This window comes from Dendropsophus ebraccatus, chromosome 11 (genome assembly GCF_027789765.1).
Source record: "Dendropsophus ebraccatus isolate aDenEbr1 chromosome 11, aDenEbr1.pat, whole genome shotgun sequence".
NCBI lineage: Eukaryota > Metazoa > Chordata > Amphibia > Anura > Hylidae > Dendropsophus > Dendropsophus ebraccatus.
The window spans coordinates 9,955,079-9,973,512 of record NC_091464.1 but is presented as its reverse complement, the minus strand read 5'-3'; the positions used below and the strand labels follow the sequence as shown (position 1 = coordinate 9,973,512).

At 43.4% G+C, this 18,434-nt stretch overlaps 3 protein-coding genes across 6 annotated transcripts in view; 2 read left to right on the top strand and 1 right to left on the bottom strand.

Moving 5' to 3' along the window:
* Positions 1-2,651, bottom strand: part of LOC138768109 (membrane cofactor protein-like) — a 41,298-nt gene extending 38,647 nt beyond the window's left edge. The window contains exons 1-2 of one of the 2 annotated variants that reach the window (XM_069946166.1): positions 2,580-2,651; positions 957-1,106 (exon numbers count right to left, since the gene is read on the bottom strand). In XM_069946166.1, the coding sequence (XP_069802267.1) occupies positions 957-969 (13 nt within the window). In that variant the 5' untranslated portion in view covers positions 970-1,106; positions 2,580-2,651. The remainder of the gene's footprint in view (positions 1-956; positions 1,107-2,579) is intronic. The other variant, XM_069946165.1, reaches the window with a different exon arrangement.
* LOC138767691 (complement decay-accelerating factor transmembrane isoform-like) overlaps positions 1-18,434 on the top strand; it is a 176,460-nt gene that overhangs the window by 145,583 nt on the left and 12,443 nt on the right. The window lies entirely within an intron of this gene.
* Positions 1,788-17,793, top strand: LOC138767365 (zona pellucida sperm-binding protein 3 receptor-like). The gene is made up of 3 exons (XM_069944862.1): positions 1,788-1,851; positions 13,705-13,887; positions 17,693-17,793. The coding sequence occupies exons 1-3, from the start codon at positions 1,839-1,841 to the stop codon at positions 17,791-17,793; spliced, it is 297 nt and encodes a 98-aa protein (XP_069800963.1). The 5' UTR covers positions 1,788-1,838.

The following is an 18,434-nucleotide window of genomic DNA, read 5'->3' as shown; positions in this document are numbered from 1 at the left end:
GGAGAGACACAGACAGAGAGGAGGGGGAGGAGAGGAAAAAATGGGGGAGGAAGGGAAGATGGGGGAGGAGGGGGAGGGAGAGACACAGAAGTAGAGGAGGAGGAGGGGAGGAATAATGGGAGGAGAGAGGAAAGATGGAGGCGGGGCAAAGGAGAGACACAGACAGAGAGGTGGCGGAGGAGAGGAAGAAATGGGGGAGGAAGGGAAGATGGGGAGGGGAGGAGGGGGTAGAAGGAGACACAGAAGGGGAGGAAGGGGAAGATGGAGGAGGGAGTAGGGTGAGACAAAGAAGGGGAGGAGGGTGAAGGGAGGAAGAAATAGAGGGGGGAGGGAAGATGGAGGAGGGGATAGGGAGAGACACAGAAGGAGAGGAGGGGGGAGGGAAAGGGAAAAGAAAGGAATAATAAAAATAAAAACACAGTTCAAAAATCACTAAATATTAGCAAGTTACAAATATTGAGCATCTTGTATCTTGGGGAATCTTGTATCCATGTTTAAAATCCAATAGGTCTCTGTGTTTAACACAGTTTGTTTCCAGTTTTAGAAAATCCCCTTAGTTCTCTATTATGTCGGGCGACTCCTGATGTATTGGTACCTTTCATGGATGTTCTGCAATGTGTGTGTTTGATTTGCGTGTAGTGCGTCCAATGTGGCTTAAATGGCTTTAATGCTGTAACCTACATGATGGGAATTACAGGGAATGTATCTATTGCAGACTGGATTGAGGGATCCTGAAATATTTGTGTTTTAGTGATATAGGAGCAAACATTGCAGCTACAGCCTCCACATGGGAAGAAACCTTTCTTTTTCAGTAAAGTGGGTGAAACTATATTACCAACCTCCGTGCCCCCACCGCACACCCACTCTCAGGCAGACCACTGAGCACTTCGTCCTGGGAAAGAATTGATATTTAAAAAAATATATATATAATCAGAAGATAAAGTTGTCGCACTCACCAGTGTAATTCATCGTGCAGATATCTTTATTTTAGTCACGCATGGACATGTACAAGGCGGACGCCAGACAGGTGCAGGTTACAAGCTTGTTTCACGTGTCTGCGCTTCAACAGACCCCTCCCCCACGGCTACATCATCCCTGTATAAATACTACAACAATCGTGATGTGAAAATCATGTGACCAAACTAACTTACAGGTGTTTAAAAACACTTAAAGGGGTTGTCTGGCGCTAAAAAATTATTCACACAATAACACACATTATAAAGTTATACAACTTTGTAATGTATGTTATGTCTGTGAATGGCCCCCTTCCCTGTGTCCCACCACCCCCACCTGTGTACCCGGAAGTGTGGTGCGCTATACTCACCTGTCACATGCCGACCACGGTCTCCGATCCTCAGCAGTGACGTCTTCTTCGGGCGGCCGGCGGATCTTCCCGAGTGCCCGCCGCCCTCTGCAGCTTCATCCGAAGCTCAGCCGCGATTGGCTGAGCATAACTGTGCTCAGCCAATCGTGGCTGAGCGGCTGATGACGCGGCCACATCATCAGCTGCTCAGCTCAGCTACACAGGTGGGGGTGGTGGGACACGGGGAAGGGGGCCATTCACAGACATAACATACATTACAAAGTTGTATAACTTTGTAATGTGTGTTATTCTGTGAATAATTTTTTAGCGCCGGACAACCCCTTTAAACACTTGTAAATTAGTTTGGTCACATGATTTTCACGTCACGATTGTTTTAGTATTTATACAGGGATGACATAGCCGTGGGGGAGGGGTCTGTTGAAGCGCAGAAGCGTGAAACAAGCTTGTAACCTGCACCTGTCTGGCGTCCGCCTTGTACATGTCCATGCATGACTGAAATAAAGATATCTGCACGATGAATTACACTGGTGAGTGCCACTACTTTATCTTTTGATTATATTGTTACCAGATGGGACTATATCATTAGTGAGCACCCCAGGATGCAGCATTCATGATGGGACTTGATGTCTTAGCCCTCATTCACACCTGTAGAGCCGATTGCTCCTCAAAAAAATATATATGTTTAATTTGAAATGTCTGCTATATGGAGTAGAAAAATCTGGCATGCTTGCTGCCTTGGTGTTCTTATGATTGTGTGACATAGTGCTGGGGGAGAGTCATTCTGTACGACTGCTGCCTAAGGCTTTATGTTTTGCTCTTTTTAGCATCCAAGTGGCATAGCCATGTTTCTTTCATCTTACATTTAGGGCTTCAGCTTTTTCAATGAAGTCTTGTTCCTCCAAACAGGACCTCCTTGGTCTCATATACGCAATATGTGGCGAGAATGGCAACTCTGGGCATGCAGAATCGGGACGTGATCACACAACTATTCACATCATCTCCCGTTAGACAAAAATCAATAAAATTAACTTGTTTTCCAGACAACTCACTTGTAAACCCCAAATTGAGATTATTGTTATTTATATAGGTGAAAAACTCCAGTGAAGACGCCACACCGAGACCCCACGCAAAAAGGAGGTCATCGATATAGCGCCCCTACCAGAAGATGTCCCCCAAAAAGGGTTTCACTCTGAAAACATAAACAATTCCTCCCACCATGACATATAGAGAAATCTAACATATCTAGAACTCTTACCTGTCCAGCTATGGGACTGCGGAGGGGCCCCGACACTATTCTCAATAATCACACTTCTAAGTGGGCTGTTGTATAAAGAAGTGACCGCTTGTACTAACAGATTCCGCTTCTTTTATTGAAGACCACAACACTGGCTTAATAATTAACATTCTGATTACCAAACCAAATAGCCTTGTCCATGTGCTCTTTAAACTGCACACAAAATCCCTTGATGCCATCAGACATTCCGGTAAAAAACAGCAATATTGGGAAACAGAAGCCATGAAGACACATGAGACTTTTCCGAGTTTTTTTTAGAGACTGAATGAACATTTATAATAAACATTTTACACCAAAAAAACAAAAGATCACAGAAATCGCAAACTTTTATTTACTCCTTAAAGTGAATCTACCACTAGGTACATCGCTATGGGCTTTTTACATTAACAGACCTGCGCAGGGATACCGCCGGCGTGGTCCTTTTTGGAACCACTGCCTGGTTCTCATGTATGGCACCGGTCTATTCCCAAGCACCAGACGGACATGTTGCAGCTGCATCTCTAGTTTTCAAAAAAAGTTGGATAAAGAGGTTGTTCCCCCCCACCCCCCCCCCCCCGCCCGCCGGCTGACCTGTTGGTCTCCCCAGGCAGGTTGCGGCTTATTCATCACTTATCATTCCCTATGAGGGTTTCGATGAATGATGGCATTGATCCGGAGCTGTGTTTGGTTCGCTCAATTCAGCAATTGAGTTGGTTCAGGAAGCGGGGCAGGTAAGTGTCGTTTCAGTTACTTCCAGTTCATGGGGATAGCTTACATTTGTTAGGATGTTTTGGTGTGTTGCACTCCTGTGAGGATCGACCGGTCACTTGCCAGATGGTATTGTGTAACGCCACTTCTGTGGTGGTTGGTCGAGATATAGCTCAGCCAGATGGTATACTGTTGTGATGCCAGTGCCAGGTGGGCACACAAGTATGGAGGCACACCTGCTTTATTTTACAGTGGCGAGCTATATCCTTTACCCTGTGGTCGGTGACCTGCTGGGCTGTGGGGGGGTCCCTTGGGTACTTATCATGGTGGTCTGGAGTGGAGTTGTGACCCACCCGGACTATCGGTACCGCCACCCACAGAAAGGGGAGATGACCCAAGGATGTGGTATCTACTGTGTAGGTGCCTGAGTAATAATCACTGAGTCCAGTTAGCATAAATAGATCTGCTTTACTGAAAGAATACTTTGTACAATAGCTGATAGCAGACTGTATACTTGACAAGACAGAAGCTGTACTGAAGACCTTTAGAGTAGTAGAGCTGAGAGTAGTTGAGAGGAGTTTTTACTGAGAGTGCTGAATAGTTGAGAGGAGTAGGTCGTGAGAGTCCTGAGTTGTAAAGAGAAGTTTGTACTGCAGGTTCAGAGTAGTAGAGAGGAGTAGTAATGTGCTCTGCCGGAACTTTAGAAGAAGAAGTAGAGAATACTGAAGACTTGAAAAGAGAAGTTTTACTTGTGCCTGTGTTTTGACCTTTGTCGCTATACCACCTTTTGCCCACCAATGTCGGGTGATCCGTCCTATGAGGGCAACACAGGCCCCAGACCTTGTTACTTGGGTTGAGCAGAGTGGCCAAGGTTTCCTGGTTACACCCGCGCTGCGCAATAGAGTATGTAGGCTTCTAGCAACTTTCCTGTTTGGCACAGGAACCTGACTAAGACCGCGGACTAGTTCTGGAGTGGGGACCTGGCAAAGCCAGGGCCCAGCTGGACCACGGCAGGGACTAACTTATTTTGCGTCTTCTCTGCTCAACAACCAGACTAAGACTGACTAAGAGTTGTATACTTCCTCTCCCCATGTGACAACTTACTACAGGATGTGTAATATCCCCTATGAGTGGTGAAGAAGAAAGCATAGAAAGAAAGTAACTCAGGGATAGGTAGAGAAAAAGAGAAGGTCCTCATTGGTGTACAGATCACAATAAACAATAACCTTTTAGTTACTTGCAGCTGTACAAAATACAAGTACAGTTACATACAATATCGGCACCTTGTGGCAAAACTTAGGTACTACTTCATTATTACAGTTACTTGAAGTCCAGGCTTTTGCGAGGGGTGTAACATACTAGTAACACCCGTGGTGGGACACCACATTGTTCCAGCGGATTCTCATGTGTGGTCGGTTTTGTTGCATACCAAATTTTGCAAAATTGCCCGGGAATCCTGCTTCATCTCTAGAGCTAAACAATTATTTAGCTGCTTAAGTGCCGATTAGCTGTTTCGTTTAGGTTTGATTCGCGAATAGAGATGAGCCTCTTGTTGTCAGGCCTGATGACATGGCAAAAGTTATTTTTAATGGCAGGTACAAGTATAATAGATTTCTAGCCCAACTTTTGTGCACCTAAAAGGAGAGCATAGAAGCAGCTTTCAGCCCGTTACATATTGTTTTAATGTACAGTAGAAGATAAAATCATACCAAATGATCTCACAAAGTTCACATAGACCAGTCTGAACTAGGTTATACATAGTTCATTTATTGCCCACATATGGCAGGATATTGCTTCATGACTTTTTAACAGTTGTTTGACGAGAGCTCTGCTATGATTACAGTTGCATTTTTCGATCATAAAAATGTCTCACCCCGGAAACTGTGACTGATATTTAACCAATGACACTAATATAAAGGTCAGAATCAGCCCACTTGTTTTGGGTAGGGGGTAAGGTATAGTTTATCCAAGATGGCTGCTGTATAAGTCCATGATCACGACCAACATTTTAATCTCTTCCATCCTCGGTGCTTAGTTGGAACATTAAGTTGAGTTTTTACATATGCGTTTGAATTGGGTTCTGAACACTTTGGAAACCACGCCCCTCGTTTTCCCCCAAAAAGAGACACAATGTTAACACTAATCCTGGCAACATTGCCCTGCCATTGGGGAGATCTGGGCATGTGCTTTCCTTGGCATATGAACATTTTGATTGCAGCTGCCTGTCATTATCTCCTGGGACACTAATGTGTGTGGGGCTGTTCACATTGAAGCGGTCCTGCATACATTATAACCCCTATATGTTATTATAATCTTACTGTACGGGGAATCAGCAATAGGAATGTATGTACAAAGATTGCTGATGTCAAATTGTTAAAATTGCCTTATTCTGACGCTTATAACTTTTTTTATTCTTACGTCTATGGAGGTGTAGGGCTGTTTTTGCACTGTGATCTGTACATTTTATTGGTAGTGGTTTTTATTTAATGTTTTTTGGAATGGGATATGACCTGCTGTCATATCTGCACATATGTTAGTGGAGTTAACATATGGAGTTGGTTATGTGTCTGGAAATCCTAGTACAGCCTTTATTTCAAGATTGGTATAGGTTCTATGTCATTTTCAGCATGATTGGCTCCCTTTAAATAGCCAGCAGGGAGAAATCTCCATACTGATACTGCTAGATGCGGAAAGGAGCCAGAAACCTCCAGGTATGGATCAGGCTGGAGTCCTGAGCCTGCTCCATACACCCTTAGGCTATGTTCACACTGCGTATATTTCCGCTCGTAGTGCGAGCCGCGAATATACGCACGTAGTTTTGAGGTTGATGCGTTCGCTTGAAAGTATACGATATCCGGCCGCACATTGCACACTACGTATGAACTTACAATCGCATTGTATACGCCGCCGGGAAAAATAAACAAGACCATTGTTTCAGGACGGAAACTCACGGCCGTGGATTTCCATGCGGTCCCCTACGAAGTACTTATTTTAGCCAAACTGAACTTGATTTTGGTTCTGTGTGTTTTATTGGGCTGGGCGAAGATTTCCAAGTAAATAATCTGCCTTAGATCGCCTCGAAACAAGCTAGGGAAGCATAACTGTACTGCGGGCGTATGTTCGCGATTCGTACGCATCCGGCCGCATGTCAATTTTTCGCACGCCCGTAGTTTCAGCCGCACATGTACGGCGGCGTAAGAACTGCGGACGGATTCGTACGCAGTGTGAACATAGCCCAAAAGGGGTTGTTCATCAAATTTTTATTTTTATTTTTTCAAATTAACTGGTGCCAGAAAGTGACAGAGATTTGTAAATTACTTCTATTAAAAAACCTAAAGTTTTCCAGTACTTATCAGCTGATGTATGTCCTTCAGGAAGCGATGTATTCTTTCCAGTCTGGAGAGCAGGAGAGATTTTTCTAAAAGGATTTTCTACTGCTCTGGACAGTTCCTGACATGGACAGAGGTGGCAGCAGAGAGCACTGTGTCAGACTGGAGAGAATACACCACTTCCCGTAGGACATATAGCAGCTGATAAGTACTGGAAGACTTGGGATTTTTTTTTTAATAGAAGTAAATTACAAATCTCTGGCACTTTTTGGAAAAAAATTATTGTTGAACAACCCCTTTAACAGATGTATATGGGATTTTGCATTAGTGGGTTAAGGACAATGGTGAAATAAGATGGAAGCATATTTTAATACAGTTTATAATCCAAGTTTAATAGTGTTGGTTCAAAGCAAGAACATTTGTCATCCGGGTGTAAATGTGCCATGGGTCCTTGCTTTATATGTGTTTGAATCATCATCATGCCACCTGGTAGCAGGAGGGGTAAAGTGGTAAGGGGCTGTCTGCTAAATAGGTAGACATTTCCACATCCTCCCACTTAGGTCCCGGCTGCTGTACAGGACGGATATGCTTTGTGTCATAGCGGAGGTGAGAGCAAATATGGTCCTTTATATCAATAATCAATAGATATTGTATTACTTTTTCTGCATTTCATTGGTATTCTATTTTTTGCTTCAAAAAGTACAGGAAGCATTTTAGACTGTAATATTGACTGATATTTGAGGTATAACTTAATATCTTCTTATTTTAAGTGGAATCAATTTAACTAACCCATAACTTGGCCAGTGGTTTGGAGTAAAATATGTAAGTTTTTGAATTTTTTTTTGTTTCTTATTAATGAAACCAGTCACAATAGCTTCCTAAATCCCCCACAATGTGCAGCAACCAGTATGTTAGATTGCATTATAAGAGAAGTGTAAGGGTGTAGGGTCGGATAGGTTGTGGATATACCATAGCAGATTTTAATGCTTAAAATTTGCCGAATGTTACGTTAGCGGGTATTGTGACATGAATAAAAATGAATACTCTGCTGATGACCCTTACTTACCTAACCTCAGCCCCCTGCTGCTCCCCTTCAGCTCCTATTCACCTTCATTCAGTCAGGAGCAGGATCTGCTCCAGCTAACTGGTGGCTGAGGCAGCAGGTGCTGCTCCAGGTCGCTTGGAATTGGAAGTTTGGAAAAGAATGGGAGACTAGACAGAGGCGATTGAGCGCTGCAGGGGAGCAGCAGGGGCTGGGTAAGTATGTTTTTTTTTCTTCGTCCTGTCTTAGAGGCCATAATATAGAACTATACATAATTGACAGTTTAATTGGATTGTATAACTTTGCAAATAACCATCACCTAAGAGACAAGTATGATTTGTTTTATCTCCTCCAGGGATATTTGCTTGGGGGTTAGCCTATAGTGACACAGCACATGTACAAGGTTAAAGTTAAAAGTCCAGATTGAATTTATTTAGCAAAGAAATGTCCAGAAAATATAAACAGCACCATGTAAAAGGAACACAAAATATATACCTGCCTGTCTGGGGGCTAACTGTACTGGTTTTCTTACCTTACTCCACATAAGGGGTGTATCACAGCAGTTCAGCAGGATACAGCAAGCTCGCAGCATATTACAGTAGATGGTATTGGGACAAAAAAATATATATATTTAGCAGTTGAATGCTCTGATCTGCAGTCCTGCAAATTTTCAGCTTGGGCTACCGTCTGATTTTATGTACTGTGCCACTGCCCCCAATGTACTGTGTTACTCTCCTCTAATGTACTGTACCACTGTCCTCTCTAATGTACTGTACCACTGTCCTCTCTAATGTACTGTGCCACTGTCCTCTCTAATGTACTGTGCCACTGTCCTCTCTAATGTACTGTGCCACTGTCCTCTCTAATGTACTGTACCACTGTCCTCTAATGTACTGTACCACTGTCCTCTCTAATGTACTGGACCACTGTCCCCTCTAATGTACTGGACCACTGTCCCCTCTAATGTACTGTACCGCTGTCCTCTCTAATGTACTGTACCACTGTCCTCTCTAATGTACTGTACCACTGTCCCCTCTAATGTACTGTACCGCTGTCCTCTCTAATGTACTGTACCAATGTCCTCTCTAATTTTACTGTACCACTGTCCCCTCTAATGTACTGTACCGCTGTCCTCTCTAATGTACTGGACCACTGTCTCCTCTAATGTACTGTACCACTGTCCTCTCTAATGTACTGTGCCACTGTCCTCTCTAATGTACTGTACCACTGTCCTCTCTAATTTTACTGTACCACTGTCCCCTCTAATGTACTGTACCGCTGTCCTCTCTAATGTACTGTACAGCTGTCTCCTCTAATGTACTGTACCACTGTCCTTTCTAATGTACTGTGCCACTGTCCCCTCTAATGTACTGTGCCACTGCCCTCTCTAATGTACTGTGCCACTGTCCCCTCTAATGTACTGTGCCACTGCCCTCTCTAATGTACTGTGCCACTGCCCTCTCTAATGTACTGCGCCACTGTCCCCTCTAATGTACTGTGCCACTGTCTCCTCTAATGTACTGTACCACTGTCCTCTCTAATGTACTGTGCCACTGTCCTCTCTAATGAACTGTACCACTGTCTCCTCTAATGTACTGTACCACTGTCCTCTCTAATGTACTGTGCCACTGTCCCCTCTAATGTACTGTGCCACTGCCCTCTCTAATATACTGTACCACTGTCCCCTCTAATGTACTGTGCCACTGCCCTCTCTAATGTACTGTGCCACTGTCCCCTCTAATGTACTGTGCCACTGCCCTCTCTAATGTACTGTGCCACTGCCCTCTCTAATGTACTGTGCCACTGTCCCCTCTAATGTACTGTACCACTGTCCTCTCTAATGTACTGTGCCACTGTCCTCTCTAATGTACTGTACCACTGTCTCCTCTAATGTACAGTGCTACTGTCCTCTCTAATGTCCTGTACCACTGTCTCCTCTAATGTACTGTACCACTGTCCTCTCTAATGTACTGTGCCACTGTCCCCTCTAATGTACTGTGCCACTGTCTCCTCTAATGTACTGTACCACTGTCCCTTCTAATGTACTGTACCACTGTCCTCTCTAATGTACTGTACCACTGTCCTTCCCTAATGTGCTGTACCACTGTCCTCTAATGTACTGTACCACTGTCCTCTCTAATGTACTGTGCCACTGTCCTCTCTAATGTACTGCACCACTGTCCTCTCTAATGTACTGTGCCACTGTCCTCTCTAATTTACTGTACCACTGTCCTCTCTAATGTACTGTGCCACTGTCCTCTAATGTACTGTACCACTGTCCCCTCTAATGTACTGTACCACTGTCCTCTAATGTACTGTACCACTGCCCTCTAGTGTATTGTACCACTGTCCTCTCTAATGTACTGTGCCACTGTCCTCTCTAATGTACTGTGCCACTGTCCTCTAATGTACTGTACCACTGTCCTCTCTAATGTACTGTACCACTGTCCCCCCTAATGTACTGTACCACTGTCCCCTGTAATGTACTGTACCACTGTCCTCTAATGTACTGTACCACTGTCCTCTCTAATGTACTGTACCACTGTCCTCTAATGTACTGTACCACTGTCCACTTTAATGTACTGTACCACTGTCCTCTAATGTACTGTACCACTGCCCTCTAATGTATTGTACTACTGTCCTCTCTAATATACCGTGCCACTGTCCTCTAATGTACTGTGCCACTGTCATTTAATGTACTGTGCTGCTGTGTCAGTTAAAACAGAAGAACTCCAAGGTGACAGCATATGGATAGGTGGGCTAATGGACCTCCTTAGTGTAGGGACCTGATTGCAGTTGCAACAGTTGTACTCCCTATTGCTATGAAACTGGTCCCACTACTAACCTACCAGTTGTTCCATTAAAATCCAGGCCCAAGAACACTGAATAACAGCACGACAGCATAGCAAAAGAACATGTCTTCTATATGCTTCACTCAGTGGAATCTTCTCAGGATGGTGTTATGGTCAACACTGGCTGCCACTATTTACAGTATGTATATTTATACTGTATATTCTTGTATATTCATACCATATGTTCTCATATATTCACACCATATGTTCTCGTGTATTCACAGCCATACATTCTCATATATTCATATTGTAAGGTAGGGTACTGGAAAGACACGTAGACGAGTGCACCCCTAGACTGGCACCCGCCCCAGCTGTCCCTACCTACTTGCCACAAACAGTACTAAGAATTACTGCAGACAACTGGTCGACAAACCTTACACTAGGATAAGTGCAACACAAAACAAGACAAAACAAACGCAATAGGGAATGGTCAGGAAAATTAAGTCAGCAACAGCCGGGCAGCGAAGGTACAAAATCAGAATACAGAAAGCAAATTCAGGGAACGAAATCCAAAAGGTCTGAGCAAAAACAACAAATGGTCAGGAGAATGCTAGGTCAAGGCACAAGACGCTATCACAGGCACTGGACTGAGACCAGGGGCTGGACTATAAAGGAAAGAGGAACCTAGGTGCCGAACAGCTAGCTGGCTAGGTCAGCTGTCAGACACTCTCAAGGGTACACCTGATACCGATCGACCAGGGGTGGTGAAGCCCCGGCCGCGGCTACACACAAAAAAAAAGATAAACACAGCAGTCTGGCTGCCGGGGACGCAATCGGTGCGCCCCCTGGCAACCAGTCCCACTCAACAGCAGAACGTAGTGGCGTCTGAGCACAGCCCCATAACCAGACGTGCAGGGCGGCTGCTAGGGACACTGTCGGGGCGCCCCCAGCAACCGATCCTGCCTGTTGTGAAGGTCACCGTTGGCGTTACTCCCAGCCGAGCCGCGCACCTCGGCAGAGGCAGGAACGGGGCGCGCAGCTCGGCTCCTGACACATATATTCTCATATATTCATACTATATATCTGTGGTGTCCCACTACGAGTGTTGTATATGCACCCCAGTAAGTCATTTACTCAGGTTAAACAAAGTACCTTGTTTTCCCCACTAGGTGCCACTACTGTCTTTATGTTCTATATACACAGCTAAAGAGTAATGGGTTAACTGTTTTATGTCATGTGTTTCTCTGCTGACCAGTGACAGATGCTCTTTCTTCTTGACCTATCCTATTCTTTTTCTCTCTTACACACACTCAGCCCCACCACTAACAGGAGGGTTTAGATAGAGCCTCTGAAGGAGGAGTTAACCTGGTGAAGGAAGTGAGTCAGTCTTAAACTAGTTTCTAGTGAGAGAGGAAACAACAAAACCAGTTCCTTCTAAAGTTAAGCCAGGGCCTGGCTTTCGCCAGGGCCCTTGACAGGGACCAGAGACAGTAACTAGAGGACTTTTCTTTATGTAAGCAACTACCACAGTTATTCAGTGCTAAGGTCACCTAAGGGGAGAGAAGCCACCTAGGATTCCTAGGATTCCTGGTGTGAGAGAAGCTCACACCAGGAATGTGTCTAAAAAGTGGAGGGCGATCTCCTGAAATAAGTGGAATCGACCCCTGTAGGACAAAGCTACCGGACTTGGTCTATGTATCCTACCGCGCAGTGCAGGATGACTGGGTAATCTTGGAAGTCTGCTACACCAAGATAACCGACGACTGGGGCTTGTGCTTGCAACCTATCACAGGTTCTACTCAACTAGGGGACAGAAGGTGGTCAGACTATAGTCTAAACGTGAGTGTGAGTATCACTTATTTTCGTCTTATCTACACTTCAGTTTTGGCAGAGTACAGATTGTACATTGGGCAGGGCTCCTCTGGCAACTCCTTTTCCTTCTCTTCACAAAAGCACCTACTTCTACCAAGCACTGGTTTATTCAATTGTCAGCAACTACGTTTATTTAGATTTGCAGTATCTGTATTAAGCGTAATGTTCACCTGCAATGTTATCCAGTAAAGTATCATATCTTTTACACTAAATGCACAGGTCTTGTCTACCTGCACCAGCACCCACACACAATACTGTCTACCTTGGGTTATTTTTCCTCTCTGTGGGTGGTGGTACCGACATCCCGGGTGGGTCTACTACCACTCTGTACCACTCTGTACCACTCTGTTGTACAAGACCCATAATACTTTTTTTAAAAAACTTCCTTTATTTTACCATGAAAATGTAATGCAAAACAGAAAAAATATTTGTGGGCTAAAAATAAAAAACAAACAAACAAAAAAAAACCACAGTTCTACAACTTTTCATTTCCCTTGGATACAAACAAAAGAGTGTGACACCACCTGCAATTGCTAAGTCCTACCGTATACATAATATAGATATATAAAATAGAAAAACTGTTAAGGTTTTTTATTTATTAAATAAGGTTCTTAGCAAACCATGTGATGAAATAGAATGTACCACCTCACCAGATGAAAGGTGACCTCAGAGAGATGGTCCTACACTGACAGTGGCCTGTCTTGGGCTAATACTAAGGGTCCTATTACACAGAGCGATTATTGGATGATTCCGCAGATTATTGCTCAGTGTAATAAAGTGAAGATCAGACTACGAGGCGATCATCAGCTGATCGTTGTCTTTTAGCAAGTTTAAAAAAGATCGCCTGCCGACGGCTGATGATGCTGTAAGGAAAATAATAAAGTTTATACTTCCTTGTCTGGGCTCCCCTGGTGTCCTGGTGCCTTTTCTCTGCGTTTCCTGGCACCAGGACACCAAAGGAGCCTGGGTAAGTGTCAACTTTTTTATTTCCTAAGCAGGCACTAACCAGACGTCTATTATGAATAGAGCTGTGGGTATGACACGTGACCTGTGGCTTTATTAATTCCGTGAAAACGCTGAACATGTGAATAGCCCAATACAAAGCAATGGGCTATAAATCTGTCCCTGTGCACGGATCTTCACGAAACGTGTGAATGCGGCCTTAGGCTGGTTTGTGATGACAGCTACTATACAGTATATAATAAATGTATACAATAAGTGTGAATTCTTCTTCATGGAAAAATAAGACATCATCCGCTGAACATAAGGGAGAGGGCATCTTTGGGAGCAAAATTTGATATAAGACTTAAGTCTTATTTTCAGTGAAACAGGGTATAAACATTATTGATTATTTCTCAAAACAGGTGCTTGTTCAAAGCCAAATGATCTACCATATGCTGCGCCTATTTCTGAGAACGATACCTATGAAGACGGTGACCAAGTCACGTATTCGTGTTTAACAAATTATACGTACGTTCCTACCCTAAATAACATTTCAACCTGTGAGAATGGAAGCTGGTCAGCATTTTCAGAGGCTTTCTGTCGTCGTAAGTATTAATTTTTCCCAGCAAAATGAGGCAGAAAATGATCATCCTATTTATCGAAGTGAGAAAAGTTCTTATGAGTACACAAGGCGGATGTGGCAGCTCAGTGCTGTATCAAAGCAGAGATTGTGTGTTGCACAACTCATTAAATGGGCACTGTTTTTATAACTTTCAAAATCTATTGCAGCAGGGGATGTGATATAAAGCAAGTTTGCAATTTACATTATTATTATTATTATTATTATTATTATTATTATCATTATTATATTTTTTTTAGTTCTCATGCTTTATATTAAAGCTATACTTACTGTATCCAGGTCCAGTCTCCTGAAGGCTGCTATATAACAGCTATACTTACTGTATCCAGGTCCAGTCTCCGGAAGGCAGTTATATAACAGCTATACATACTGTATCCAGGTCCAGTCTCCGGAAGGCTGCTATATAACAGCTATACTTACTGTATCCAGGTCCAGTCTCCTGAAGGCAGCTATATAACAGCTCTACTTACTGTATCCAGGTCCAGTCTCCTGAAGGCTGCTATATTACAGCTATACTTACTGTATCCAGGTCCAGTCTCCTGAAGGCAGCTATATTATAGCTATACATACTGTATCCAGGTCCAGTTTCCTGAAGGCTGCAATGTAAGTTATACTTACCTGTATCCAGATATAGTCTCCTGAAGACTGCTATATAACAGCTATACTGTCACGTCCGTAGGGGAACAGTGAGCCCTAACTGAACTCCACCCACTGTCCCTACCTACTTGGACGTACTGCCCTAGGTGACAGACCCCAACTGGACGGCAGTCCCTACGCTGCTAAGTGCAGGGCCAGACAAGGAGAAAAGTCAGCAGTCCAAGTCAAACCAGCCAGGTACGTATAAATCACAAATCGGAACCAAAATTACAGTCAGAGAACAAGCCAGAGGTCAAATCCAAGATAGCAAAACAGTACAAAATCACAATACAAAAGGAATACCGATTAAACAGGCCAAGGTCAGAAACACTGTCAGGAGCGAGGTACAAAATCAGATAACAAGCCAAAGTCAGGTAACAAATGCAGAGGTCAGGAATGCAGGGAGTCAGAACACAGAGTAATGCTGGTGTAGTAAGGTAAGGCAAAACTATGACTGGCAGCTATGGAGCAGCAGCTGCTCGTTTAAATCCACCGCCCCTGATTTGCATGGAGCCCCCGGCAGCTCGTGATTGGCTCTGTGCTCCTGCACAGCTTCGCTCCTGCCCCCAATTGCTGATAGGCTGCTTATCTGCAGCATCAGCTGGCTAAGCGTGTATGGGAATGTCAGCCTGCCTCTGCCTCTGCAGCACTGCAGAGCGACCAGGTAAATACATGACATTTACTTAGTGTATCCAGGTCCAGTCTCCTGAAGGCAGCTATATAACAGCTATAATTACTGTTTCCAGGTCCAGTCTCCTGAAGGCTGCTATATAACAGCTATACTTACTGTATCCAGGTCCAGTCTCCTGAATGCTGCTATATAACAGCTATACTTACTGTATCCAGGTCTTCTGAAAAAAGCTTTTTAGTATTGTGCTGCTTGAAAAAAGAAAAACAGGAAGCTCTTGTTTCCCATGTCAAGTATTCAAAGAGAAGCAGTCAATTGATTGATGGACACTCTGTACTGGCGGGGATTTCCTGCGTTTAGTCTCTTTTTTTCAACCAGCAAAAAAATTAAAAAGCTTTAAGAGACTGGACCTGGACACAAGTAAGTATAGCTGTTATATAGCAGCCTTCAGGAGACTGGACCTGGATACAGTAAGTATAGCTGTTATATATCAGCCTTCAGGAGACTGGACCTGGATACAGTAAATATAGCTGTTATATATCAGCCTTCAGGAGACTGGACCTGGATACAGTAAGTATAGCTGTTATATAGCTGCTTTCAGGAGACTGGACCTGGATACAGTAAGTATAGCTGTTATATAGCTGCCTTCAGGAGACTGGACCTGAATACAGTAAGTATAGCTGTTATATATCAGCCTTCAGGAGACTGGACCTGGATATAGTAAGTATAGCTGTTATATATCAGCCTTCAGGAGACTGGACCTGGATACAGTAAGTATAGCTGTTATATAGCTGCCTTCAGGAGACTGGACCTGGATACAGTAAGTATAGCTGTTATATAGCTGCCTTCAGGAGACTGGACCTGGATACAAGTAAGTACAGCTGTTATATAGCTGCCTTCCGGAGACTGGACCTGGATACAAGTAAGTGTAGCTTTCTTATAATTGCAAACATGCTTTATATCACATCTTCTGCTGATTTAGATTTTGAAAGTTATAACTGCATTGACACCTTAACCCCTTAATGCATATGAATGTGCATGTACGTCCAGGGTTGCTAAATGTAAGTGCAACCCTGTGTAATTTTTTTTTGTTTACAGTAAAGTCACTCATAAACATTATTGGTTATTTTTTTAAAACAGGTACTTGTTCAAAGCCAAAAGAGCTACCATATGCTGTGCCCATTTCTGAGAAAGAAATCTATCAAGAAGGCGACCAAGTCACGTATTCGTGTTTATCAGGTTATACGTACGTTCCCACCCTAAATAACATTTCAACCTGTGAGAATGGAAGCTGGTCATCATTTTCAGAGGCTTTCTGTCGTCGTAAGTACACATTTTTCCCAGCATTTTTCCCAAATTATCATCCTATGCATAGATGTGGGCGAGGAGTGTATGAAACGGATTTGGCATGGGGGTACTGTTTTTGAGTGGGGTTTGCGTCTTACACAACTCAATAACCCCTTAACGCACATTCAGGTCCATTGCTCTATGCACATAAATGAGCTAAACTCTTGCCGCGTGAAACAGACTGGTGACAGTTTAAGGTTGGGTGATGTCGGCAAGTGTTGACAGGTCCCAGCAAACAGCCAGGGATATATCACTGCTCACTTTGACCAGGGATCGCTAACCGGCCTACTAGCCACAGAGCTCATAGGAAACACCCAGGAGCTGCCTGCAAGGGGGGAGGGGTGTGAAAACAGCCTCCTAATAACTTTTAACCCTTTCCTGGTTGCTGCTAACAATCAGGTTTTAGTAGAAAATAGAAGAGGGAGCATGAGCAGTCAGTGTGCACCCTCCACATCCAGTAAGGTGCCCTTCAGGCCAAATACATGAGGATTAAGGCAACTTTCTTACCTTCATCCTCAGCACCATTATTGTTAAATCTTCCATGTGAATTGGGTGGTTTGGCGCACTGGGGCAGGATACACCCACTCTGCCTCCTCAGGAATATTGAGGCAGTGCTCTGCAGTGACGTCACGCCAGTAAGAAAATTAGGCTGGGTTCACACTATGTTTTTTTTCATCGATTTTTGCAAAAAACAAATGGAAAAGCAGATGTGATTGTGTGCATCCATTTAGATCCGTTTTTCCATGGAGTTCCATTATAAAAAAAACAAAAAAAAAAAACGGATCAAAACGCATCCTATTTTTTTTTTTACATACACAAAAATGTTATAAAAAAACTGATGTATTTTGATCCTTTTTTTTATAATGGAAGTCAATGGAAAAATGGATCAAAATGGATGCACACAAATGCACCTGATTTTTCATCGTTTTTTTGCAAAAAACGTAGAATGACCCCAGCCTCACTCTCAGTGTCCGGTGCCTCATGGAAAATATAAGGCAGCTCAGCTCCGGCAGGCGCCTTCAGATTTCTGGGTTCTTCTGGAAGCAATGAGCTAGTAGCGCAAATGCACACAGCCTTCTCATTGGCTGGAGCGCATCACATGGCGTCTAGCTTGCTCAGCAAATTATTTATTAAGGTTTTACTATTTAATATTTTTCAGTTCTGGACTGCGGCCTCCCAGACGTTCTTATAAACGGAAACGTTAAATGTCCCGATACTGTTCTTGGATCCACTGCAACGTATACATGTCTGGAAGGGTAAGGCTATACATGAGCATCCATTGTCACAAAGCTTTAGTGTTACTGTCATTAAAAAAAAAACTAAAACATTTGGCATCTTATAAAGACCTGAAAAATCACGATCAGTGACGTCCGGAAGAAACCACATCAGTTTGGCATCACTTGCAGACCCTCAAAAATGGATAGGAGGTTAATAAATGGCCGTTCTTCAGTATAGAAAAAAGTTATATGGGGGGGGGGTATTGGGGGGGACATTGTTTTCCCACTTTGATGCCCATTTGTCTCCCAACTATTGGGTATTTTTGACTGTTTTCAGCTGCACTCACCTCAGGGCTTTTAATTTCAATATAAATAATTTACAAAAAAATCAGTTTTTTCTATGAAAAATGGATATTAATAAATGAATAATTCCTGTGAATAAAAAACTGATAAATAAGAAACCAACTTCCGTTCTGAATAAGAAACCGGCCAAATAGGAAACCAACTTCCGCATCGTTTTTTGTTTAAAGACATTTGTAGGGCTATATATGACTAAGGGTACTATTACACAAAGCAATTATCAGCCATACACGGCCGATTACTGACCGTTTTCACCGATAATCGGTTCGTGTAACAGCTCCTGTTTTAGATCAACAATTAGTCGACATCGTTGATTTAAAGCTT

What these genes read in the sequence shown, in the direction of transcription:
- LOC138767365 (XM_069944862.1), top strand. An exon ending in TTCAGAGGCTTTCTGTCGTC is followed by an intron (nt 13,888 to 17,692) that starts GTAAGTATTAAT and finishes AATATTTTTCAG; the next exon opens with TTCTGGACTGCGGCCTCCCA.